At 43.1% G+C, this 25,037-nt stretch overlaps 7 protein-coding genes across 7 annotated transcripts; 4 read left to right on the forward strand and 3 right to left on the reverse strand.

Annotated features, from left to right (window-relative positions):
- The first annotated feature begins 81 nt into the window (after nt 1-81).
- On the forward strand, nt 82-7,499 carry sfi1 (SFI1 centrin binding protein). The gene is made up of 26 exons (XM_078794700.1): nt 82-465; nt 538-609; nt 690-800; nt 868-962; nt 1,024-1,141; nt 1,211-1,313; nt 1,416-1,572; nt 1,648-1,809; nt 2,009-2,079; nt 2,152-2,244; nt 2,881-2,978; nt 3,091-3,157; nt 3,488-3,618; nt 3,691-3,772; nt 3,840-3,982; nt 4,304-4,379; nt 4,472-4,567; nt 4,690-4,764; nt 4,896-4,986; nt 6,101-6,213; nt 6,292-6,366; nt 6,499-6,573; nt 6,658-6,789; nt 6,851-7,017; nt 7,081-7,161; nt 7,427-7,499. Exons 1-26 carry the CDS (start codon nt 302-304, stop codon nt 7,497-7,499), a joined length of 2,721 nt encoding a protein of 906 aa, XP_078650826.1. The 5' UTR covers nt 82-301.
- A 1,744-nt stretch (nt 7,500-9,243) lies between these two features.
- On the forward strand, nt 9,244-14,683 carry sxph (saxiphilin). Its single transcript, XM_058055374.2, has 17 exons — nt 9,244-9,386; nt 9,476-9,639; nt 9,718-9,817; nt 9,885-10,061; nt 10,952-11,114; nt 11,200-11,264; nt 11,332-11,489; nt 11,625-11,811; nt 11,891-12,039; nt 12,128-12,218; nt 12,776-12,802; nt 13,332-13,517; nt 13,587-13,734; nt 13,954-14,036; nt 14,098-14,282; nt 14,368-14,554; nt 14,629-14,683. Exons 1-17 carry the CDS (start codon nt 9,332-9,334, stop codon nt 14,673-14,675), a joined length of 2,172 nt encoding a protein of 723 aa, XP_057911357.2. The 5' UTR covers nt 9,244-9,331; the 3' UTR covers nt 14,676-14,683.
- Nucleotides 14,684-14,749: 66 nt separating this feature from the next.
- Nucleotides 14,750-18,822, forward strand: sirt4 (sirtuin 4). The gene is made up of 4 exons (XM_058088128.2): nt 14,750-15,154; nt 15,564-16,039; nt 16,338-16,632; nt 16,698-18,822. Exons 2-4 carry the CDS (start codon nt 15,564-15,566, stop codon nt 16,848-16,850), a joined length of 924 nt encoding a protein of 307 aa, XP_057944111.2. The 5' UTR covers nt 14,750-15,154; the 3' UTR covers nt 16,851-18,822.
- lg11h1orf74 (linkage group 11 C1orf74 homolog) lies at nt 17,689-18,520 on the reverse strand. Its single transcript, XM_058088143.2, has one exon. The coding sequence runs from the start codon at nt 18,517-18,519 to the stop codon at nt 17,734-17,736; it is 786 nt and encodes a 261-aa protein (XP_057944126.2). The 5' UTR covers nt 18,520; the 3' UTR covers nt 17,689-17,733.
- On the reverse strand, nt 18,581-20,142 carry tomm6 (translocase of outer mitochondrial membrane 6 homolog (yeast)). The gene is made up of 3 exons (XM_058088168.2): nt 19,972-20,142; nt 19,254-19,372; nt 18,581-18,716 (listed from the first exon to the last, which is right to left on the reverse strand). Exons 1-2 carry the CDS (start codon nt 20,073-20,075, stop codon nt 19,276-19,278), a joined length of 201 nt encoding a protein of 66 aa, XP_057944151.2. The 5' UTR covers nt 20,076-20,142; the 3' UTR covers nt 18,581-18,716; nt 19,254-19,275.
- A 30-nt stretch (nt 20,143-20,172) lies between these two features.
- uqcc2 (ubiquinol-cytochrome c reductase complex assembly factor 2) lies at nt 20,173-21,634 on the forward strand. Its single transcript, XM_058088155.2, has 4 exons — nt 20,173-20,351; nt 20,606-20,680; nt 21,176-21,242; nt 21,313-21,634. The coding sequence occupies exons 1-4, from the start codon at nt 20,211-20,213 to the stop codon at nt 21,417-21,419; spliced, it is 390 nt and encodes a 129-aa protein (XP_057944138.2). The 5' UTR covers nt 20,173-20,210; the 3' UTR covers nt 21,420-21,634.
- Nucleotides 21,635-22,889: 1,255 nt separating this feature from the next.
- Nucleotides 22,890-24,864, reverse strand: tspo (translocator protein). The gene is made up of 4 exons (XM_058084480.2): nt 24,618-24,864; nt 23,676-23,865; nt 23,464-23,602; nt 22,890-23,392 (listed from the first exon to the last, which is right to left on the reverse strand). Exons 2-4 carry the CDS (start codon nt 23,846-23,848, stop codon nt 23,219-23,221), a joined length of 486 nt encoding a protein of 161 aa, XP_057940463.1. The 5' UTR covers nt 23,849-23,865; nt 24,618-24,864; the 3' UTR covers nt 22,890-23,218.
- Nucleotides 24,865-25,037: the final 173 nt, after the last annotated feature.

Genomic DNA, 25,037 nt, shown 5'->3' on the forward strand with positions numbered 1-25,037 from the left:
CTTTGCGTATCCAAATCCTACCGTCCAAGTTAGTTAGAGCGCCATCGTCGTTGACGGGTTAATAAATTCAACAAACCCTGTCGGTCATTTCTGGTCACGTGACAAAGAAAAACAAATGCGCGGCAGTTAAGTTACCCTCACACTTCATTTCATACACGATTATGAGAGCTAACTAAATTACACACAAAGACACACAATTACACAGCATTCACCATCTCGATTTTAAAACTGATGTGGTTACTTATTATTTCTGCGCGATATTTTGGACCTATAATCTTATGGAGCACTTGTCTTCGTAATAATGCAGAATAACTCAAGAAAGCCGGCGCAATTACAAAGAGCAAGATCACAGAGAGTCAAATTTGGTGTTGATACAAAAGTTCACTCACTTCAAAGTAGAAGTATTCCTTACAGAGTCGGATATAATTGGAACAAAGGTGGAAGGCTGAAAGAGTTAAGAATAAGGTGCAAAGTTTGTTACGTTTGCATTTCGTCGATTTAAAGGTATTGTCTGTTTGACCTCTACAATGTCTACAGGCACTTGGCAAGGAAGTTCCTTAAAATATGGATGCAGAACACATTTGGACAAATCCTTCCTCATGTAGCCAAGTAAATATTCATAATAACGAAACAGTTACTGTTCATTCTTGTTTGGACATTCCTGTTCTAAGTTTATGTGTATTGTGCAGGTGTCACTACGACAGTGTGCTGCAGAGACGAACATTTGAGGGATGGAGAGACGAGTTGTGGGCTTCCAGGAAGGAATGGAGTCTGTCACTGCGCGCAGAGTGTCATCACAAGTCGGTGCCTGACACTGTTATACAGGATTAGGACTCTTGACTCTTAATGATGGTGTCTTTCATGAAGGTATTACCTGCTCCAATTGACGTTCCAAAGCTGGCAAACATACCTGGCACTGCAAGAGGAAAAGAAGAGCAAACTCCATAAAGCTCAATGGTTCGGTATGTTTTCGACCCAATCTTTAAATTTTAAGCTGTCTCAAATGCAAGCACCGTTTGCCAGATGAAAGGCGGCGGAAGCGGCGATTTTTGGACAGGTGGGAGAATTTCATCCAGATGAGACGGCTGAAAAGCGGAAGAAACCAACTGGCTCGAAAGCATCACAGGCGCACAAATCTTTAGTATGTGAGAGTTCATGTACAGCTGCAGGGTTGTGTGGGTGGTCACTTTTTAATGCATTATTCTTTCAGTTCAGTGTGGCGTTTATGGCAGATAAAATTGCAGCAGCATCAAAAGATTTGTAATATGGAAGACCAAGCCTTGACTCACCGGACAGTGAAGCTCCAGAGCAAGGTGAAGATTTTTTGCAGAGTACCCTCTTGCAAGAAGAAACCACTTGTACTTGCATGTGTGCTTGTGTGTGCTAACCTGTTCCCTTTCTATCCTTTGTGAAAGGCTTTTCTTCAGTGGAAAGAAAAGCACGCTACTGTTTGTTCTCAGAGAAAGAACGAATCCAAAGCTTGGCTTCACTACATCAGCAGTATGAAAAATAAATCACTGCGTGACTGGAAAAGTTTTGTCCGCTTTCGCCAGCACAAGAGACAGTCACAAGGTTATCTTGAAGATATATTTGGCAAATTTTCATATGAAGCATCACCACTGAGCTTTCATTCATTCGGCCATTCAGCTGTCGCTACACACGTCGCCTGTCTTCGCCTGACAAGGTTGAGCTGGAGTCTGTGGAGGAGCGCTTGGCGTCACAAACAGATTGAGGAGGAGCGTTTGCAAGGCGCATGGCAGCTGACCATGCGGGTGTCTCAGCGTCGAGCCTTGCTGCACTGGAGAGCGTGTATCCTTTTTAAAAATGTGTAGTCTTCATGCCCACTCTGGGTAACACTTTACAATAGTAGTTAATTAGGAAGGAACTACTCATTAGTTCCTCGTTAATCCTTCATTAGTTCCTCAGTAACTACTGTTATTTGTGTACTGTATTGTAAAGTGAGACCCCCGCTCTGACCTACCAGTTTGATTCTTGAACTCCTCCGCAGATGTGACACGGCGTAAAGAAAAAGCACTTCGAGGTCACATGGCAAGTCGACACCATCATCAGTGCCTGCAGGTAAGCTGTGGAGAGGGAAGCCTTCGTAACCGATTAATGATGTGTGCTGATGACTGTTTGTTTTTCTTTCAGCGTGCTGTACTCCGGGGCCTGTCACTCCACGTGAGCCAGAAAAGGGCGCAGCAGCTGAACAAAAAGGCAGCTGTCCAACATCGTCGCCAGACTGTAATTATTAGGCACTTGGTGAAAGCTAAACTACATTTACAGTAGATCACTAGTCACAGACACACATACACAAATGGTGTAAAACTGCAATTCATGGATGCACCCATAAAAAGAAACCCTAGAATATACCTCTCACTGTTATTAAACAAAATAGACCTTTACACATTAAGAAACAATTACAGGCTTGCAGTAGGGGCGTCACATTACCGACACTACTAAGAGAAATACATGAAAAAATACATGACAATATATTGCAATTTATGCTACGTTACCTTGCAATGATCCTCACAAGGTTACACTCTTCTGCACGCTGTGTGTATGCGGCCAGCCCCGCCTCCACCCATCAAGAAGAGAGACTGTGACTGAAAAAAGACACAAAACACTCTCACATCGTTCATGCCGTTGTTCTATGGAAGGTGCTGAACTCTCTTCCTGCCTGTTTGGAGGCCAGAGACGAGGAAAAAAGGCCTTGCGTGGCAATATATAGAGTTTTTGTGATTATTGATTATCATCCCAAGGCTAGTGCCCACAATACATTTTTCCCTGAACGAGAAATCATGTTTAAATCTCACAAGATCTGGTGACACGAGATCTTGTGTCCGTTTAATACATGCCCTGTTTTATTATTTTACATAGATGATCAATAAATATTGGAGGCTGTGGAAGGACCGGCTGGAGGAGGCTGAAGACGAACCTTTCCAAGCACTGACAGACATGGCGCTGACAAACTACCGGTACTTTTATTTTCTCTCTCTCATTCGTAGTATATGGAGCCATGAAACAAGTCAGCATAATTCATTATTTACGACTGCTCTGGTTTGTTATTGTTGTTTTCTGTTTTGGCAGCACGAACCTGTTGAGTCGCTCTTATGACAACTGGAGAGTGAAGCTTGCACAGCAAAGACACATGCAGGTATTTTCATGCACATGCACAAACGTTCAGCATAAAAATGGCTGTGTTGAACCATTTTAGCTTTAATGGATGTAGTGACTTGACAATGTGACAAAGCATCACAATTCTTAAGATTTAATCAAAATTCCTGTAGAAGAAGTTGACTACATGTCGTAAGTAGCATGCACGGGACTGAGGCATTGTAGTGCAGTCGACTGAATTTTCATTAAGTCCTATAGTTACCTTTACACTCAAAATACCCAAAATATTAGATATGATCAGACAAAATAAACCATTTAAGAAATAACTACAACTCAGGCTCATGTGGGTTTATTGGCTCTTCTGATGCAGGAGCTCGAGTGGCGTGCTGATGTCTGGTTTGCAGAGCACTTGTTGCCACACTACTTCCACTCCTGGATTGAGTTTACTCACCAAAGAAGGCTGAAGAAAGACAGGACACACAGGGCGGGTGTCTACAACAAGTGAGCGAACAATAAGTGCTTGCACTCGTTACCGTGTCCAGACCTCCATACGAATCATCTGCTCATCTTCAGGCAGCGCCTGTGCACTTGGGTGTGGTACTCTTGGCAGGAACGGTTGGGGAAATGCAAAGAGGAGATGCTGTTGCAGCGAATGGTGTGTTGCCACTAAGTGTGCCTGGATTGTGAATACCATATGTGTGTAACTGTGATGCGTTCCTCAGGCCATTCTTCACGATGAGCAGCGTCGTCTGCAGAGAGCCTGGGCTCGATGGAGGCGACGGACCCAGCAGGAGAAGGAGAAGCAAGGGTGTCGTCACGTATCAGTGACGCAGCGGAAAGACGCTACTCCTGAGTTACACGGCAGGTGAGGGGAAGAGAGAGCTGACCGTTTGAAAAACGATACCTGTCTTAATAGCAATGAACTCTAAATGACAAACTGTAATTCACATACGTCTCCACTAGGTGGCGCAAATGCATACAATTTGTGTGTTGGAATGTTAGAAAACATCCATACATACAGTACATACTAAATAGTGTACACTTTATATTGCATTAGATGTACTGTGCTCTGAAACACTCAACTCAAAGCTATTATTGTCAAAATAGTATTTTGACAATACCATAATTTGTCATATTACTGCATAGTTACAATAGTAATGGTAAATGATTCTGATTTGTATACCAGGAGGAGGAGTGAGGAGCAGGCTTGTCGTCAAGGCAATCTTTGTCGCATGAGAAGAGCGTTGGACAAGTGGAAAAAGGTGCTTGTCCTCTTTACTCATGGAGTCTACTTCTATAAATATAATGAGCGGTACAAGTGAATTGGAACGGCGACTAAACAATACTATTTCAGTTTGTTCAGGGACAGAAGTTCCAGACAAACAGACTGGAGCCGATGCAGCGCTGCCATGAAGATGAAGTCGCCAAGCACAGCTTTGTGGCCTGGAAGGTGCATACAGCATCACAATCACATTCACATAACAATCAAGGCAATATAAACAATAGGAAGATTTCATTAGCTTGTGCAGGTGTACTTATTGTTTCCGTATGAATTATTTGTTGTACTTCCAGGGCCAATGCAGACTCAATGTGTCTGAGCAGACAGAGCGAGCACTCTGGCACTGGGCCCTCACTCTTCAAGCCAAGGTATCACCTACCTGCTTCATCAACTCATGCCTTAAAACTGAGCACAGGATAGCGGAGGACAGCTGGACTGGTTTTGATGCTTTTTTTGGGAACCCTTTTCATGCTCGGCGTGCATGACTTTTATTTTCTAGGTTTTCTTTGCTTGGAGAGAAGAAACGAAGTGTGCCATGTTGATCAGGGCTGACAGTGCTTTAAATCAAGGCAATAACTATCTACGTCCAGGTGCGTATCACATAATTAGAGAGAAATACAATGCTTTTTTGCAGTTCATATGCTGATTAGAGTACTTTCAATAATGGACTTCCATTCGTCCATTTTTATGCTGCTTATCCTCACTGGGGGCGTGGGTATGCTGGAGCCTGTCCCAGCTGTCTTGGGGTGAGAGGCGGGGTACACCCTGGACTAGTTGCCAGCCAATCACAGGGTGCATATAGACCAGGGGTCAGCAACCTGCGGCTCCAGAGCCGCATGTGGCTCTTCAGCCTCTTTATTGTGGCTCCCTTTGCGATGCTTGAATATTTTTAACACCCGAGTGGGGAAAATGCACGTCTTTTGTAATGAGTTTTAAAAAATCCAACTTTGTCTGAGACCATGAATGCATCCTGAGTGAGTTCTGACTGCTATCCAGTTCAGTACATGAAGAAAAACAAGTAATACTTACCTACAAATCTAAAAAATAAATTCGAGATAATTTAAAAACAGCGGCAGGAGTACTTGTTTTTACGTTTACAGTAGTTTACACATACATTTATGTAAGTTTATCTCCAAAACTAGCAAGAGTACTCCAACTCGTCTTTTCTTATCTGAACTACTTTGATACCCCCAAATTCCCTCCAATGTTGTTTTAAACATACTATATGTTTTGCGGCTCCAGGCTATTTTTCTTCAGTGGGCATTGGGTAAAATGGCTCTTTTCATAGTAAAGGTTGCCGACCCCTGATATAGACAAACAACCATTCACACTCACATTAATACCTATGGACAATTAACATGCATGCTTTTGGGAGAAAACCCACACAGAGTGGAGATTGGACCCAGGTCTTCCCGATCTCCTGTGTGGCCAACATGCTAACCACTTGGCCACTAATGGACTCTGTCAACAATTTTTCACATTTTCTGAGCTAACTGAATTTGGGCTATCTTTTATCTTTAAGCTGTTTATCAAAATTATTAAGAAACTAAAATACATTGTTGAAACATTTCACTCGCTATTGAATCTATCCATAGAAGAGCTTGACTTTTTGACAATTAACTATGGAAGCAGCCGCTGTTTGTCAAGCTCTAACATGAATTCCTTGCATAATATCCATAACGTCAACACACTGTTTATCACCAGCGGAGCCACTGAAGACGCAGACAGAAAAATCCCAGCAACATCACAACACCCAAGTACTCCTTAAAGCACTGAGGGCATGGAACAAGCATCACCATGCCCGCCTCAAGTATAAGGTAAATTATTATTTTATCTACCTTCAACCGTTCTTGCCGACGATGCTATTCTCTCACCACAATGTGATGCTGATGTAGGCCATGAAGCAACAAGGAATGTTGGTGCTGAGACGGAAGATGTACCAGAACTACTTTCAACTCTGGAGGAGGAAGGTGTGTTTTTCCAGATACTAATGTTCGAGTACCTGATGATGTTACCATTGGGTAATGACTTTAGAAAGGGTAGCCACTTAGAAAGGGAACTCACTTTTGCTGCAAAACCAAAATGGTTTACTTCTCCTTTAGTTTCAGGACACCCTCCAAGTGGCTGAGCAGACGGAACAAGCACTCTGGCATTGGGCCCTCACTCTTCAAGCCAAGGTGTCCCCCCCTGCTCTTTCCCCTCTTGATCTAAAAAGCAATGTTGACAGCTCGTGTTGATGTGTTTTGGCAACCACGTTGCAGGTGCTGGATGGGTGGAGGCTGTGGGTCACAGAGCAGCGCAAGAAGAAGATGGAGGCGGTGGAAGCTGCTCAGGTCTACGGTGATCACATGACCGACATCAAGAGGAGCCAAAGGCGGCACGACGAAGAAGCAGTGCGTTTATGGTTTACGTCTGAAAAATAACAATTTTATCCACTGTGCATATTTTTTACAGCGATGGCTGCATATTCAGAGCGTGGTGAGGTATTGTTTCATGAGGTGGAAGCAACAAGCTCTTTGCAAACCACTCGCAGCGCAACCACTGACCACGAAGGTGACATTCTGTGTCACTGACTTGAAAAAGGATTCTCCAGCTGACTGCGACGCAGACGTCCTGGACCTGTGAGTTCATCGAATGACTTTTGAATATTCTTAACACATTCATATATGCTTCTTTTTTTACAGAACATCCCCAATCATACGACGACAGCCTCGTCGCTGCAAGGAACTGTTTGATCCTCCTTTGAAAGTTTTACAATATGATGGGTATGCAATATTTGTTATTTTTGTTTAGGCAAGGCAAGTTCATTTGTATACTGCATTTGATCCACAAAGCTATGAAATGCCCCTTACATACAGAACCTTTGTACTTTTTATGTCCAGCACACTTTTGGCTTCCCCAAGACTCTTGGAGCACAGTTGCCCCTCACAGAAATATCTTCCTGCACTGTTTTCTACCTCCCTCCATCATCCTTCCATCCCTTTCCCTGCCGCACATCAAATGGGAAACGAATGGGATGTGTCCCTTAAGAATATTCCACTTTCCACTGAGGACGCATCCCACACTCCTTGTGACCTGCTACTGCCTCCTGCTGCGTTCATGAGCACAGAAAAGAAGGTAATAATGACTCCTTCGTATTTGGCTTCACTTTCAACTTATATTTTTATTTAGGACATTTTGTTGGGAAATGGGAGCATACGTCTTCAAGACGTGCATCCGATTGCATCGAGTGGAGAGACTGATGAGCCGTCTTCGCTGATAAGGGAGCTAAGGAGCATCCAACAGGACATGAGGAGTTTCCAGCAGGACAGGAAGCAACTCAGGTGAGTGCTTATGGACAGCCGTATGTGTTGCTCTCGTACTGTTGTTGACTCTTTGGCTGCTCAGGCTCTGGCAGAGAACAAAAGATGTGTTGCAATGTTGGCTGCAGACCAGCGGAAAAGATGAGGACTTGGATAAAAATTCAGCGTGTCAACAGATAAAGGAGGTAAACAAGAAAAGCAAATTAGTTGGCCTGTCACGATAAATCAATTAACCCCGTGATAAATAAAAACAAACAATAATTTGTGTTTGTTTTCATCGTGACAGGCCAAATCAGTGTCACTTTCCCCAAATAGATTTGGTGATTTTGATGCTTGTTGACAGATGGAGGAGCGCATCGACAGACTGTCCCGTGAGCTGGAAAAACGAAGGCCCGCCATGCGCTTGCATGCAGAAAGAGTCCGACGTTTACAAGCTGCCCTCGACTCCTCAGGTTTTTCTTCACTTTATAAGCAAGCGCAGATGTAAATAAAGCACTTTGAGGAGTTTGGTCAAGATTGCCAACATGTACGCATTTGTTGTACTCGGCATGCGTTGTCAGTTTTGTGATTGCAGCTGTTTCGGTGTATTGTCAACATTGTAAAATCCTGTATTTGTTGCATGTCGCTTGTACATAACAAATTACATTTTATTCTGCGTTACACTCTGTATACTGAATGGCAATAAAGCTTTATTTGAATTGATTTATTTAAAATATTGACAAGGGGTGCAGGATAATTACTGGGCTGATTTGGGAGGATTATGTTGTCATATCGATAAATCCCATAACATTAAAAATCCCTCCAATAACCAATAATAAAAAAGCTACAATGAGTCGGGTTTACATGTACTGTGGGTGAACAAATCAAGCACTCCTTTTTTTATCCTGCCTGTGATGTTAACATCATAACTTCCCCTGAACTAACTTGTGAAACATTCACTTTCCGAGGAAGATATGTAGCGAAAAGTGCAAAAAATTTGCCAGGGACCTCCGTGCCGTCACACCGACTGCTCGGTGTGTGTCCCCGAATACAGTCCACCTTGCTCAGCCATGCCAGGTGGCGCCTCCCACTCTATATTCTGGTTTTCCTGACCTCCGTAGCGGCACACGGGCTGCTTGGCGCATGTGTCTGTATATAGTGCACCTTGTTGGGCCACAGCAGATGGCTCCTCCCCGCTCTATTACTCTGGTTCTCCTGATAGTAGTAATGGGGTTGTAGTAGTAATTTCATATTTGATTAGCACATGTCAACAGGATCTGTTGGTCAAATCCAAATTTGTTAAGAGTCCTTACCTCCAGATGTGCACAAACTACAGTTAATCTAAATGAAAAAATAGATATAAAAAGTTATGTATTTATATAGTGGTCTTGAATGAAGCTTGGCTTATAATTAACTGTTGGAGAATGAGGCCCTTAGCTTCAAAATGGGTGTTGTCCTGTTTACTACCGCTGTTAAATGCTTCCATTTGTGTGAAGAAAAAATAACTATTTACCCTGGGGCTGTTGTTGCACAGTTTTATTCCTCCCAGTGCGTTGGTGCCTCTCATGCTTGGAACATGCAATGCAGGAATCCCGATGCTTTTGCTTTAAAACCATGTGTAGCATTCTTGTTCTTGTCAGACTGCTAGGACACAATGAGAGGGATTTATGTCATCTTGCTGTTCTTCATTCTTGTCTGCTACACCTCGAGTAAGTGTAAAGTTGTTTTTATTTGACACAATATTTATTTACAATCAATACCTGACAAAGTAAGGAAGACTAACCTCTTATCACGGCAGCTAAGAAGGTGCGTTGGTGCACAGTGTCCGATCCTGAGCAGAGGAAGTGTGCGGAGATGACCAAATCCTTGCTGGCTGTGCTGCCGCCGGCCGCTATAGCCGCTTTTGCCAGACTCTCTTGCATCCGTGCGTCCAGCACCACTGACTGCATCAACAAAGTCAGGGTGAGCCACCACCAACTGCTTGTGATGAAAGTATCACATGGAATGTTATTCATTCTTACATAGGACGTCTGCTTCCAGGCCAATCGTGCAGATATAGTGACACTAGACGCAGGAGAAGTTTACTCTGCGATAAAGCAATTCGGCCTCCTAGCTGTTGCCAAGGAGATATACAAGGATGGTAAGTTTATTTCCTTTATTCATTTCCTTCCAAACTTCAGTCATCATTGATGCCTTGTGTCCCTCAGGAGATTGTGTTCTGTCTGTGGCTGTGGTGAGAAACAGCAGCTTGGATATAAGGTTCCTGCGAGGTCTCAGGAGTTGTCACAGTGGACTCCGATGGACGGCCGGATGGAGTCTTCCACTTGGCCTCCTGCTATCCCGGAACTACATGACCTGGTCAAAGGAGAGGCCGCTCGCACAGGGTGATGATGAGTACAGTTTGTATGTACCTGACGATGCTGATATTGTTGAACATGAGTACGTGAGCAGGCATCGTACCTTGAGCTTTGACCCTGTGGTACATTTGGATTAATTCTAGCCTTTTCTATTAGACGAGGAGGCGGTTTTCATGAATACATTGGCTGGTGTGAACAACTCCAATGATTAGGATTCAATATTAATAAACAGTAAGATAAACATATTTGTGACATTCTAAGTACTCCAATTTACTTATTCTAAAGTTAAAGTTAATCTTTCAGTCCCTAACTATGAACCTTTACATTACAATAGCTTTGTACTTTGCAACAACGTCTTCCTTGAATTTATTAACGTTTCTCACCTTCTTTGTCAAGTTCTGGAACTTGCAACTTTTTTTGCAGCTTTAAAAAAAAGAAAAAGCACACAGCGTGCCAGAACAAATATGCACAAATACGCTCAAAAGGAGCAAAGAAAGGAGACAGATACTGAGTTGTTCATCGTTCTGTGTGTGTTCCATGAGCAAATAAAACCACACACACATCATACATATGATTGAAGGATTTACTTGCTGAAATCTGTCTATAGTGTCCCAACTCCAAAATAACCACTATCCATTCCAAAAACCTACCACTTCCACACAGAATAAGAGGAGAAAATTTTTTTCACTCTTATCTCAGCCTAGCATGTCCGTCTCATCCATGGCAGAGGTGCTGTTGATTCCGTGTCAAATAGTTTGCTGTCTTAAGAAGACAAAAATGTTTTGGCATTGTTACTCCACAACACTGATGTGGAAACAGGAGTTCAGAACATTTCTTGTTCTTCCCAGTAGAAGCTGTTGCTCCAAATGCAACTTTTTCATAATGCTTCACTGACTTGTTTATCTTCGCTCGGGCAGACGTCGGCAGCTTTTTCAATGCCAGCTGCGTTCCTGGATCTGCTGCCATGGCGCCACATCTGTGTGCGTTGTGCCAAGGCCAGAAGTCTTACATACGCCAAAAGAACTACCACTGTGAGACGTCCCACGGCGAACCCTTCTACAACAGCCAAGGTGCCCTCAGGTCAGATAATTAGCTAATAAAAAGCTAATTAGGATAGATATATCTAGCATAGCTTGATATTTTAACTGCTTTTGCTGGGCATCAGATGTCTGAAGAGCGGTGCAGGGGATGTTGCATTTGTGGACCACTTGGCACTTGAAAGTATTGGGAGTAAGTATTACAATATGATTTAATTCTAATTATTATTATTAAAAACCCACATAATCGGTCCTGTCAGGCGGCGAGACGGACACATTGAGATTACTGTGCACAGACGGCACACAAGCTCCTCTCAGCCGCTACAACACATGTCATCTGGGACGTGGCCCGGGTGCTGGCGTGGTCACCCGATACAGCTTTCGCAACGTGGCTCGCAAATTTCTCCTCATGCTCCAGGTATTCTTTATTTACTCTGTTGCACAACAAATGATTTACAAGGCCATTTTACAGAAATGTTTTTCTTAAAAAACATTAAAAAACACCTTTTATAGCCTGCATAATATAAATACTCCAATTAACGCCTCTCGAAAGATGTTGTTTGGCCGTCAAGGACGAGAGAGACACCTCTTCCAACTCTTTGACTCATCACCTTTTGGGGGAAGTGACCTTCTTTTCAAAGACGCCACATCCAAAGTGGCTGTTCTACCCGATGGCGTGGACGTCAGTCAAGTGTTGGGACAGGATTATGTTGCACTGCTCAAAGGTCTTGGACATGAAGGTGCTTGCTCCTTCAGTGTGTGTGTGGTCCTTGGCGTTCCTATCTATGTGACCATGTGTGTGTGTGTGTGTGTGTGTAGGGAGCTCCCTGGACGACAGTGTTGTGCGATGGTGCTGCATCAGCCACACAGAGGAGAAAAAATGTGAGCAGTGGGCGTTGAGTATAGAGTCAGCCCCGCTGGTGTGTGTGAGAGCGGCGTCCATGCGGGAGTGTGTGGAGAAGATTAAGGTGAGTTCATGTAAGCAGCATATTGCTTATTGTCATATTGTTTACCTGCTATGTCAATCCCACATAATTGATTGTCATTTGCTTCCAGGGGGACGAGGTGGACGCTGTCTCTCTTGATGCAACACACGTATTCTTTGCAGAAAAATGTGGCCTGGTCCCAGTAGTAACAGAATATTATGGTAAATGTCCTCCATTATATGAGCTATATATGCCAAAGGGCCTGTTTCATGGTATTTCAATCATTTGATCTCACAATTGTGGGCTCTGTGGAGGAAGTCTAGGTTGCAGTGTCGTCAGTAGAAGTCAGTGTTACAAAAAACTCTGTAAAACAAAGCGTTCGGTGCTCAATTCCAAATGCGCACACCTTGTTATCTTATGTGTTAGCATCGTTTTAAAACAGGAATACAACATTTATTAGTCAGAAAAGATGAAAAGCATAATAGGTCCCCTTTAAGGAGTGGTTGCTAACATTATAGACTCACATTGTATCAGCAACATCATGCTAACCTATTTGCTGAAGAAAACTCATGTCTGTAGCAGACTATCGGATAGTTGGAAGAAGCCCAGGTTTTATTTTAAGATGTGTAGCAAAGCATGTTTTGTTTTGTTTATTTTACAAGGAATTATGTTTTTCTTTAAAAAAAAAAACAAAAAAAAGGGTCTGAGGACACATACTCATAAACTACTTGTTTGTTTTGTGACATTATTTCATATGTTTGTTTATATTTTTTAACAGGTAGAGAATATAACGGATCCAATAAAGGTATGACAAGCTTCAAGAGCTCTATATTGTATGGTGGTGCACCCCCCCACAACACACACACACACACACAATCACTTGAGGCGCCTACATGCCTGCTTTTGTTTCTGGTTTTCAGGGAATAATGTGAGAACACTAGAAAGAATACTGGATACTACTAGCATTGAGCCTCTCTCCTGGACGTTTATGATGAGCTGATGAATGGTTGATCTTATCATCAGCAGTATGCTTTCCTGTGAAAGCTAAGTAATGATGACTGCACCCGCTTCCTTGTCATCTTGTCAACACTCTGACCACTCTGACCTGTCAGCTTGTCCTTTTGTGTCAGGGCTGAAATGCAGTGGAAATTGAGTTTATGGCATTAGGTTCATTTTCATGACTAAGAGTGATTAATTACCATTCATCTTATCACTTTTCATACCACCCTGAAGTATATGCAAATTACCAGTATAAAAACCGAGGTAGCAGACTGTGGAAACGAATGCCTTAATGTCTTCCATGTAAGAGCAGTGCATGACTCCCTCCTTCTCAGTGTTGCCGCCGGTGGTGGGCGTGGCACTGTCAAAGCGGTCCAGCAGAAGCATCACCATGGGGAATCTTGGAGGTCGTCGCTCCTGTCACGGCCACATGTACAGCCCCGCAGGATGGCTGCTGCCGCACACACACACGCTCAGCCGGGAGCGCAACGACAGCAGCGCCGCCTGCGGTCCACACCAAGGTGCTGTGGATTCCTTTGTTTTACCACTTCCGTTCTTTTTTGTAACTTTCCATCTTTTTGTCCTGTTAGTGTACAGACACGTGTTTTGGAAAGGGTGTCTTCCTGGCTCGCAGGGTAATCTGTGTAAAGTGTGTATTGGAGGCACTGGGGAAGCTGCAAGCAAGCGCTGCGCTGACAACCACAATGAGCGTTACTATGGCAACATGGGAGCTTTGAGGCATGTGTTTCCAATGCTATTTTTTTTTGTTTTTATGGCCTTTCAATCATTTTTTTGGCCCTCAGCTCCTTGTTCAGGAGCTTGGGGATTTTGTACATAAAGTACTGAAACACACAAAACTTTGACATGTGCATTCAAAAGTTTGGAGAAGGTCAAATTAAGTTGACCTCTAAAGGTTCTAGTGCATTTGTCTAGTATCCCTAACCTTCTTTCCCACAGGTGTCTGGTTGGAGATCCCAGTGGCAAAAGCTACGGAGATGTGGCTTTTCTTGAGCATCACAACCTTCAAGACAATATTCTCAGTAAGATATGATGAATATTTCATTCACTCTACAAATGTGAAAATTCTGTTTCATATTTCAGGTTTGACTTCCTCCGGTTGGGCGCAAGGGTGGACGTCATCTGACTTTGAGTTGCTGTGTGCAGACGGTCGTCGGGCCTCGCTGTCCGAATGGGAGAGCTGCAATCTGGGAGTGATCCCGCCTAACACCATTGTGACACGGCCGGTGCTCACAGCACGAGTTCACCGCTTCCTCATGAAGTCCCAAGTGAGCATACCGGCACCGAATTTACATTTTGATTGTGACGGCGCTTTTATCGTACTGAGAGCTGTGTCTAAATTCGACCCTAAAGGAAACATTGGCACCAAACACAAACTCTCACTTCAAGCTCTTCGAGTCTCATCTTTACGGAGAAAGTGATCTACTGTTCAAAGATGCGACTCGTAGTTTTGTCCACACAAGCCACATGGACTACCGCTCCATCCTGGGAGAGGAGTTTTACAACCGTGTGGAGGCTGCCTTCAACTGCACCCAATCTGGTACAAACATATTCACTGTAGTGCATGTTGTGAACTCAGCAGGTCCATAATTCTTGCATCCATTTTCCTTACAGCAGACATCTTGAAGCTCTGCAGTCAGGACATGTGCAGCACAGTCTAATGGATCCTTGGAAAATGGAACACTTAAAAAAAAACAAAAAGCAATTTATGCCAGGGAGCACAACATTCTCACAAGTACTAAAGAAAATACTTGCATTATTTTTATTTATATGAACTGCTAAAAGTGAAAAAATATTATACATAATAATATATAATAAAATATAATAAAAAAATTAAATATATATAATAAAATACATCGCGTAAAATACATCAGTAAAAATGTGGACGAACGTTTTAACAAATATAGGTTACAGTTTATTATAAAAATGTTTAATTCACCCTGTTTTAAAACGTGTATAATCATATTTGGCTTGTTTGACTTCCTGCCCCATGATGCATTGCGGGTTCATTTAGTGTAACACAAATATTGGCTTCCGGTTGTCTTCAATGTCATTGACGACGTGACGAAGGTTCCGTAGATTATTTTTGTCTGGGGTTGCTGACAAGTTATGAAAGAAGCACTTAACACTCTCCAACAAGGTGATTCTGAGGCGTTTTAAACACTTTCTACCGCTGCGAACTTTAATAATAAGCTTTTGTCGCTACCTGTCGTGCATAAAAGTTAGCTAGTTATTGTAGCATTGGCTACTTGCTAACATTGTACCTTGCTAACATTGTACCTCGTTGATAGCATAAATGTTGTATTGGTTATGAAAATATGGCGCCAATATTGGTGGTCATGTAAAAAAATTGTTCATTTAGTGAAAAAGAAAAAAAAACAGCGTTTCTGTTAAATTGCTTGCATCACATTGAAATATTAGAAACTCCCTAATGTATTCTACACTACTGTAAACCATAATAATAAACATTGTTACAGCCCCTACAGTGCAAATGTATCTATGAAGTGCCTGGTGTCTTTATGAGTAATTATGTTCCCAATCTGATGCAGATGAGACTACCATGTACGGTTAGAGCACTGCCCCCACCATCTTCAAGAAGGACATCTTCAGCCCTTGCCGGGTTTGTCCCTCCTTGCAGTTCTATAGACTCTCAGTCCCTGCAACTGCTCCAGGACTTTGTCTCTCGGACCTCACGCCTGTTTGCCATCAGTGGCGCCGGTCTCTCCACAGAGTCCGGCATCCCAGATTACCGGTCGGAAGGTGTGGGCCTGTACGCCCGCACTGACAGGCGGCCCATGCAACATGCAGAGTTTGTCCGCAGCGCCAAGTCTCGTCAGCGCTACTGGGCAAGGAACTTTCTGGGCTGGCCGCAGTTCTCGTCCCATCAGCCCAACGTGGCTCACAAAGCTCTGCGGAACTGGGAGGAGCGAGGCAAGCTGCACTGGCTGGTCACCCAGAATGTGGACGCTCTTCACTCAAAGGCAGGCCAGAAAAGAATAACTGAGCTGCATGGATGTGCCCACAGGTGACCGATAGAGTAGTCAGTGTACAGCTTAGAAGGCAGTATAGATTTACTATCTTGTGAAAATACTGTAAATACTGTAACAACACAAGACAACCCCTCAATAATTATCTGGCTGCTCACTTGTGTTTCCAAAAATGAATGCGTGTTGACTCATTTTCAATGGTTAGTAAATCTACACAGCTATACAAGCTGTACACAGACTACTTTCTTTTCGCTAGTATTGCCCCTTGACAAGCTATACTGTTAAAAGACTTGGATTTTACTCACTTTTGTGATATAATGAAATGTGTGTTCTAAGGGTGGTGTGTCTAAGCTGTGACAGCATCTCGGAAAGGGAAGAACTCCAGAAGCGTTTTGTAGAGCAGAACCCGAGCTGGAGGGCGCAGGCCGGGGCGGTGGCTCCAGACGGTGACGTCTTCCTGGAGGACGAGCAGGCTCTCCACTTCAGAGTTCCTTCCTGTAAGGTCTGCGGAGGGATACTAAAGCCGGAGGTTACCTTCTTTGGCGATACGGTGAACAAGGCCACAGTGCAGTTTGTGCACAGAAAATTAGCAGAGTCGGACGCTGTGCTTGTCATCGGGACGTCATTACAGGTGAGTGTCAGTCGAGCATGAAGAACTACTTTTTATCCAGGTGATTAAATGTACATCTTCCATAGGTCTACTCAGGATACAGATTTTTACTGGCAGCTAGCGATAGAAAAATGCCCATCGCCATCGTGAACATCGGGCCCACTAGGGCAGACCACTTGGCTGAGCTGAAGGTGAGAGGGCGCTGTGGGGAAGTGCTGTCTATCATTCAGCCTCTCTGACGGTAATGGCCACGGAACATGGACGCACTGTCTTCAAGGGCAAAACTACCTCAACTGCACGACCTACAAAATCAGCATGCAACATTAGGTACCCCTGCAGCATCTCATGTGGGGGTGTCATTACAGGCCATGCACAGAAAAATTATGGGGGGAGGGGTTTTAATACATTTTGGATGCTAAAACCTAGCTCCACCCCAGGCAATTGCCTTCTATTGACATATTTAAGTACTGTACAGTAGGCTATCCACAAGGGGGCAGTGTTGTGTCCTACCTAAATAGTTACAGTAAATTACTTTAATAGGAATCATGCGCTTTTCTTTCTGGCATTCGACACCCAAATAATGGAAACTTAGTTTAAAACATGGTTCATTAAATGCAGTAGAAATGTGGATCAACATACGAGCATCCGATTTAGATGCACTTTTGGAGGTTTGTCCATCATCCACAATACTTGTGAGACATGAACATACGTCTTTCTCGTTTCTGTGGGTTCTAAAGATATACAAACAGCTAAAAGAAGGCACCAACTAAAGGCACCAACCAGATAAAAACGCACCAACAACATTGTGGATGGCGGGTAACATTCCAAAGAAAGTGCATTTTTTTCATACTTTATAACAATTTTAACCTTTGGTGCTAATCATTTAGCTGTGAATCTCTTTACATGTTTGTAAACAATGTATGTATGCAACATGGGTGCAGAGGTAGATAAAGATGCTGACCATTTCGAATGCAGCTAATGTAATTTTGTGAAGTTAATTTGAAAACCATGAGGTTGCTTACAGCCACACCAACCTTCTCGAAAGCACAAGTGCTATACGAATAAAGGAGACGGATCTTCTTGGACAGTTTAATGGTGTCACAAATTCAACACAAGGTGGAGTCACAAACAGACCGAAGGTAGAGTGACTGCTGACTGACGGACAGCCAGATCTTGGAGTACATTTTGCTGCTGGAATCTCTCTTGAAGGCCAAGCTTCCAGTCGTCCAGATATGAGTGCGTCTCAGTCTGCAGATCGACGGGGATGCTGAACGAGTACAGGCAGCATTTGTGGCTGACGGCGTCTGCCTGCCATGTTGCGTGCGCCGTGGTGACCAACAGGGGGGTCATAGAGAGGCAGTTGTCAAAGCTCTCCGTTTGATCGAACCAATAGGTGACAGGGTAGCCCAGTAAGAGTCCGAAGACAGCGCTCAGATTCCACTCATCGGACCTCTGTGCCACATAAACGCCTTTGTCATCTGCTGCATCGCACCCTCTGAGGAGAAAAAGGAGATCTTGCGCAATGCTCTCCAGCCCTCCTTTGACTGCATCAGCAATGGCGGGCTTCTCCAGTGAGTGACAGATATCGATCACCGCCGGGCCGCCATTTTGAAGCACTCGCTCAAGAATGGAGCAGACTACAGGTGGATTAACAATTAGGCTGCTGCCGTTCAAGTCCAGTGTGACGAGGGAGTCGGACACAAGCTGGGATGACTGACACAAGCGTAAATACTGATGCACCTGCTCTGCACTGGCGTTGTTGGTGTCATACAGCAGAGAAGGCTTCAGAGACAAATCCACAGCGGAAAGCTGAGCAGCCATGTCCAGACTCTGAGGGACCGACAGAGATTTCCTTCCAGCGGACAAACATTTACGAGCCGCGGCTATGAATAGCTCCAAAGTGTCCATAGTTGATGAATCGGACGCTTATTTAAATATGTGACTGAATATATTTATATGGACTTAACAGTCAAAGAGGAACATTATTTATGGTAACCACAAAAATGTAAAAATGCAGTAATTAACAGAGATGATACATTTCAAACTAGAATTAACAATGAAAAAGTCTTCCCATCCCGTGGTTCTTCTTAGCTGGTCCAAGACACCTACAAACAAAACACTTGATTCAATAAAACATGTAGTTTCATCACACTCCAGGAGGTCCTTGGTGTTCCACTAGGGACGCTCTGATCGATCAGCCACTGATCAATATTGGCCGATTTCCATAAAAAGCATGTGATCAACATATGCTGATAAATGCCTTTTAAAGCCAATTGGCATGCAAACCCTAGGTAGGGTTGCCAACATCCGTAATGAGCCGACCAGGGACGCACTTTGTCCAGCATTGCTGTGAGAATCAAAACTACAGGACTCCGTTAAACAGCAATGACTTCAACTTGAAACAGGCAACACCAATCGATGTCAGAATGATGCTGCATGCTCAGTCCAAGCTGCTGCAACGCCCAGACCGTCATGAAGTATACAGACGGTATCTCTGAACATGTAAGGATCTAGCTCCTATAAAATGGACAGTGATGACGCCCAACAAGCCGGACTTGGACTCATTTTAGCCCTCATAGGAGCGTAACTGTTAAGTCGGTCGAGGACCTCCTGCACACTTCGCTTTGCAAATGCAAACTTACCATCATCCTGGATGTTACAGGGCTACGTGGCAGGCTGAGGGGCCATCAAGTCAAAATCGGAGAGATTTCTGGCAACCCAAACGCCAGCTGCAAACAACCCCAGGTTGACAAGAAGATTCCTGTAAAGTTAATTAAAAGTCAGACATCACAAAAATATAATTAAAACAACACGGCTATTATAACATGTTTTACAAACACCTCAAATATTTAGCTTTGCAAGTACCACTGTTTTTGCTGCCATCATAGTATAACTTCTACTTGAAGTACTGGCTTGTGGCGTACGAGGTGGGCAAAGGGCATCTTCATTTGACTTTATTTCAGCAAATCTTTGGTAAGTTGTAGTCGTACAATTATTTCCATATATTACAAAACAAATCTGACGTTCCTGAGTCTCTCTCACATCATTTAACAAGCTCAAAGAATATGGTTTTCTTTATGTTTGTCAAGGTGCTGTGCCTCCCCTGGTGTGCCTTGCACCTTGAAGAGTAATTTAGGTACAACATGGTCATCATTTGTATATTCTCAACGGGATTATACATAAAGAAATCATTACTGGCGTACACTTGAGTCGCTATTTGAAAATGTCCATATTAGTTTTAAGTCAAACGCCAATTAACACGAGTATCAAGGACAAACTGCTCTACTAATGCTAATGCTAGCATACAAAGCTAACGGCCGCATTGGTGAATAACACCTCATTTTGTCAACAATAACTCACCTCCTGAAATCATTTCTATCTGATGCAAAGCGACAGGCCGAACTGATCCAATCCATAACGCTTGACGAGCCAGAGGGACTCTTTTTGACGCTGGCTCCGCTCATGATGAGAGCCGGTGGGACGAAGCAGATGGCGACAACGAGGAGGAGGAGCAAACCGGAAGTACAGCTATGCTAGGTACGGCGAGCGAAAAGGCACAGAATACTTACGTCATTACTCAAAAGCCACAGCCGGTGCTAATGATGGCTGCCACTCGTTACCGCCGCTTCCTCAAGTTGTGTGAGGAATGGCCCCTGGATGAGACCAAGAAAGCCCGAGATTTAGGAACTTTTCTTCGGCAGCGAGTCGCAGCTGCCTTCAGAGAGGGTGAAAACACGCAGGTAAATCCTTCAGACGGGCTTTTTAGTCGCTACTTACACAGAGCTAAGCTAATTCAGAAACAGGTTAGCTGGGGATCGACCTTGCTCAACCTTTTTGTTTTTGAAAGTAAATGAAGCTGGGACTATTCTTAAATGCACAATAAAAAGATGTAATTATTTCCCGAAAATTTGTATTATATGACCGTAACCATATAATGCGAGAGTTTTGTCGATGGCTCTATGAGTGATTTTATTTATCCTCTGTTGTTTTCCAGGTTGCAGATGCTGAAAAATGTGACCAAATGTATGAAAGCCTGGCAAGAATAAATGCAAACACATACAGACAACGAGTAAGTCAAATAACAAACTTCAAATGTACTTTCTTAGCTTTCTAAATAATTAGAAAGAAGCAATTGCACTCACTCACAGGTGCAGTTTCAATTTTTTCTATTGATCAGTTATACTTGTAACTGAATAATGGAAAGTCTGCCTACCACCACAATTTAAAAAAACCTGTCATGTTCACAGATTCCACCATGCAAAGCAAATTAATCAGTTATTTTATTATTGTCAACGTATGGAAGCTTGAGCAGGCTGAGCAGCCAGTACATGGTGTTCATTGTAGGTACTTTTGTCATGGCATCGCCAAAAATAAGCAATGGACACTTGTGAACTTAATGCCCTTGAATGCCTTCTAAGAAGTCTCACAAGTTAGTTAAGCTGATTTGAAAAGGAGAGTTTGTTTATTTCTCCTCAAGCTACAGCACCTCCCACTAAAACATCTACGAATGTGATGTTGTGAGCTAATTTCCTGTCGTGTTGAGCTTTTGTGTGTCTGCTGATAGTTTCCTCGTGTGAGAGACACAAGCTTCACTGGGGTCACGGCAGAAGAATGTAAATTACTGCTGTCAGGTACGAACACACACAACTGTAACTGCTTTCTTTGCACATGCTTTTATTGTCCTCTTGTTTCCTGCAACAGGTAGCGTGCAACAGACTGATGACGAAAAGAAGAGCTTGTGGAGAACGTTAACTGAGAGGTTTTCTTCCAAATCAGATGACAGTCCAGAGAAAACACATGAAAAATAACCTCTTATGCAATTTATTGTCGTTATTCTGTGTAGAGAAATAAAATGTTTATTGGTATTATTATGGACTCTGCATATTATGTTGTATGAGCGATTGCGCTGTGAAGGCCCTGTTGAAACCACAATACTTGAGGTTTTCACGAATTAATTAAATGGTCGCTGTGTGTAAGAGTTGCAATGTGGTGTAAACAAAGAATAGTAAAAGGGTGAAGGTGACTTTAGGGGTGTTGTTTCATATTCATATTCAAAAATGTTTAACAGGTAATAAACAGTTTTTCTATGCTCAAACTACGAAAACATTCAATTTATTAATATTGTATAAAACTAAGTGCAGACCATGTAGTTACAATGCCATCTAGCGGACGGAGTTGTAACTACTCGCCATTGCCGGGTTTCATGTGACGTCACGCCCTGTTGTCAGCCCCGCCTCCAAGAAATGGCGGACGAACAAGTGTATTCGAAAAAAATACTGCATTGATGTGCCGTTCTCGCATGTGGAAGTCGTGGAAACACTATTACTAAGAGTGTTAAGGAAACACCGTTAGCAAACACCTTAGGCGATGTTTGCTACTAGCAACCCGTAAATAGTGGGTAAAATGGGTTATGGAGCTTAAACCAGTGCTGCGAAACTACGAATGTATTCATCCAAACTGAGTGTAAAAACGCCATTTGGCATGTCGCAGGCATTGATTTCATAATGTCTGACGTTGAGCTCAACTTTGGCCACTATTTGATGTCTTCACACATATTATGTACACTTACACAATCGGAGCAAATCGTTGTTATGCTTTAATCTCCGAAACATTGCCTAGCATAAAGTAACGTCTGCACATGCGCATTTAAAGTAACTAGGTGGTTCATCAACAAGCTTTTTATTTCAAGGAATTGGCTCCTGTCGACCGTAACCACGCCAAAAGGAACAAGCACCACAGTGTCTTTCCTCAACTGACGCCAGCTAACAAGCCCCTACCCCTAACCGTGGTGCGTTCACGGCAACTGGAACACAAACAATCTATAGCAGCATAACTCCAGGGTCGCTATGCACTACTACACGACCGTAATGTATGCATCCCATCAGTGTGCTCACTAACTAGTGATGTGCAGATCGATACTGAAATATCGATACTGCCGATACCATCTCTTGGGGACCTAAAATACCCAAATGAAAATATCGATACTTTTGATATTTCAGTCATTTGAAGTGAAACGATGACCTGTTGGAAACTGAGCCATGTATGAATTGGGAATAGTTTTCATTTTTGTACTAGTCCTTAATAATTAATCATTCATTTTCATAGTTTTCTGAAGAACTTTTTCTTCATGTGGTTGAACTCAGAAATATGGAACATTATGTGAACGTGAGTATGGATATGTGGGGAATCCCTGCTTTATTCCACAACGTACCTGTGCTAGCCTCCTGTGAATATTCTTGGTTGCTACCATCTTAATGTGCAGCAAATAGATCCACATGGTTTAAGATGAGCACCAATCATTTATTCCATGTTATTCCATTCCATTCCATGATAGGAAAACATTTTATATTGGATTACTAAGACGTAAAAGAAACAGACGATCATGTACTCTTAAGAACAGGCTGTTACGAAGACAAGAATCTTCTGGTTGGAAGAAAATAAGGCAAAGTCATAAACAAACTAGTATAGTGATGTCAATCCAAAAAGTGGCTTCAAAAATCAAAAGTTTTGTGCAATGAAAAATACATTTGAAGATCATTTGGAAGCACCGCCGGCGGATTAAGGCTGGTGTGGTTTGTTTTGTCCTCAAGTACTAATACTACATCTTCTACTCATCTTTTGTCTCAGGGTTGTCCCTCCATATGCAGTAGCAGAGGGAGGTAGCCAAGCCCAGCCAGGCCAGGTAGGGCGCCAACAGCAGAGCGGCGGGCCGGCTGATGGGATACCATGACCACATGGTGGCGCCAACGGTCCCGGTTAGAAGCACGATCTCCATGAAGGCCTGACACGGGCGACACCAACCGTGACAGGTCAGACATGTGCTCGGAATGAATCCTTCCACGTAAAGCTTACCAGTTTGAGCTTATGTGCACCGAAGAAGATGGGCGTCCAGGCCCAGTTGAGAGCTAGTTGCAGGCCGTAAAGTCCCAGCGGCACCAGCGCCTCCTCTTTGAAACCTCCGAGCTCTTTCCACACCAGGTAGGATCCATAGCTATGTCACCAAAGTCCAATTAGAAACACAGAAACGCTTGAGGAATGACTCTCATTCCAGTCATGATTCTCACCCCATTCCTGTATACAAGCAGGTCCACACCACTGGGAAGGCTGCATTTGGGGGCCGCCATGATGGTTTCTGCAGGGTGGGGTACCACGTCTTCACCTCTTTGCGTGTGACGTACCCACCATAGAGCCCCCCAAGGTGTGGCAGGGCGGTCATTCCAACCAAGGGCAGCCACATTCTCTTGTCAAGGTCCCCTGTTATGCAAGAGTAACTTTTTCCATTATTGCCAAAGAGTAATTAACACACAACTGATCAAAATCTTAAGACCAGTTCCATCTATTATGTTGGACAAGTGCAAAGTTACAGTGTATATGTAAAAAGTGGATTAAGCACACAAAAGCCGTAATGGAACAACATTAGGAAGCATACAATTATGCAACATTTCCTCAGTGCGGCGTTTCTCCATAATCTGGATGAGTTGACAATGCTGCCCTCTGCTGGACAGTACCAAACACAGCAGGTAAGGTAATGCTACTCTTTGACTTTTACATTACTTCACTTTAAAGTACATTATCGTCATTTAGACACATGCAAGGTGCACAACAGAAATGATTGATACTTTTTAATTTTATAATTGTTTTTCAGGTTAAATAAAATCATAATTTAGTCATTTATTTTTATGTTATGAGAGGCTCACGTGATGGGAAATTGGCCAGACTGTTGTACTTTTATTAAAATTCAATAGTACAAATAAATTAAAATGCCTGAACTAGTGCAAGCAGTAGAAATCTTGTCACCTTCTAAATAAAATAAAATAAAAATAAATAACCAGGGTATTTTACCTCACTTTCTATATTAACGTGATTTGGAGAAATAACAAAGATTGCATTGACGACAAGATAAACTACTGAAAATGATTTTGTTACGCAAATAAATTGTAGCGTAAGTCTCAGCGAGTCAGTTTCGAAACAGGGCAAAGTTTCATGAAGGTTAGCAGCTGTCTTACCTGTCTTGTTGTTGCTCCTCAGAGAACGTTCAGTGATCTATGTTCGTCTCAGGACGGACGGCGGCCACAACGGGCTGTGGCAGCGTGATATCAGTAAAACAATATCGTTAATGGGCAGGGCAGCGTTATCGAAAGTGACAGTATGTGCTCAGTCCCTCCCGAGCTAGCATGTCACAAATATGATTACAACGCTGGCTGACTTGTCTTAACTTCCGGTTTCGGCAAACATATCCACCAATCACAGCGCAGTATACTAAGACGATGACATATTCAAGATGGTTCACTACAGTTCACCTGAGAATTAAATACAGGACATGGACGTCAGAAGTATTTTAGGGTACTACATTTTCCTGTTCCCTGATTTTAAATGTATTATATTTTATAAGACAATATAACAATGCTGCCAAAATAATTTGATAT

This window comes from Doryrhamphus excisus, linkage group LG11 (genome assembly GCF_037039965.1).
Source record: "Doryrhamphus excisus strain RoL-2023G ecotype Guam linkage group LG11, RoL_Dexc_Guam_v1.1, whole genome shotgun sequence".
Classification (NCBI taxonomy): domain Eukaryota; kingdom Metazoa; phylum Chordata; class Actinopteri; order Syngnathiformes; family Syngnathidae; genus Doryrhamphus; species Doryrhamphus excisus.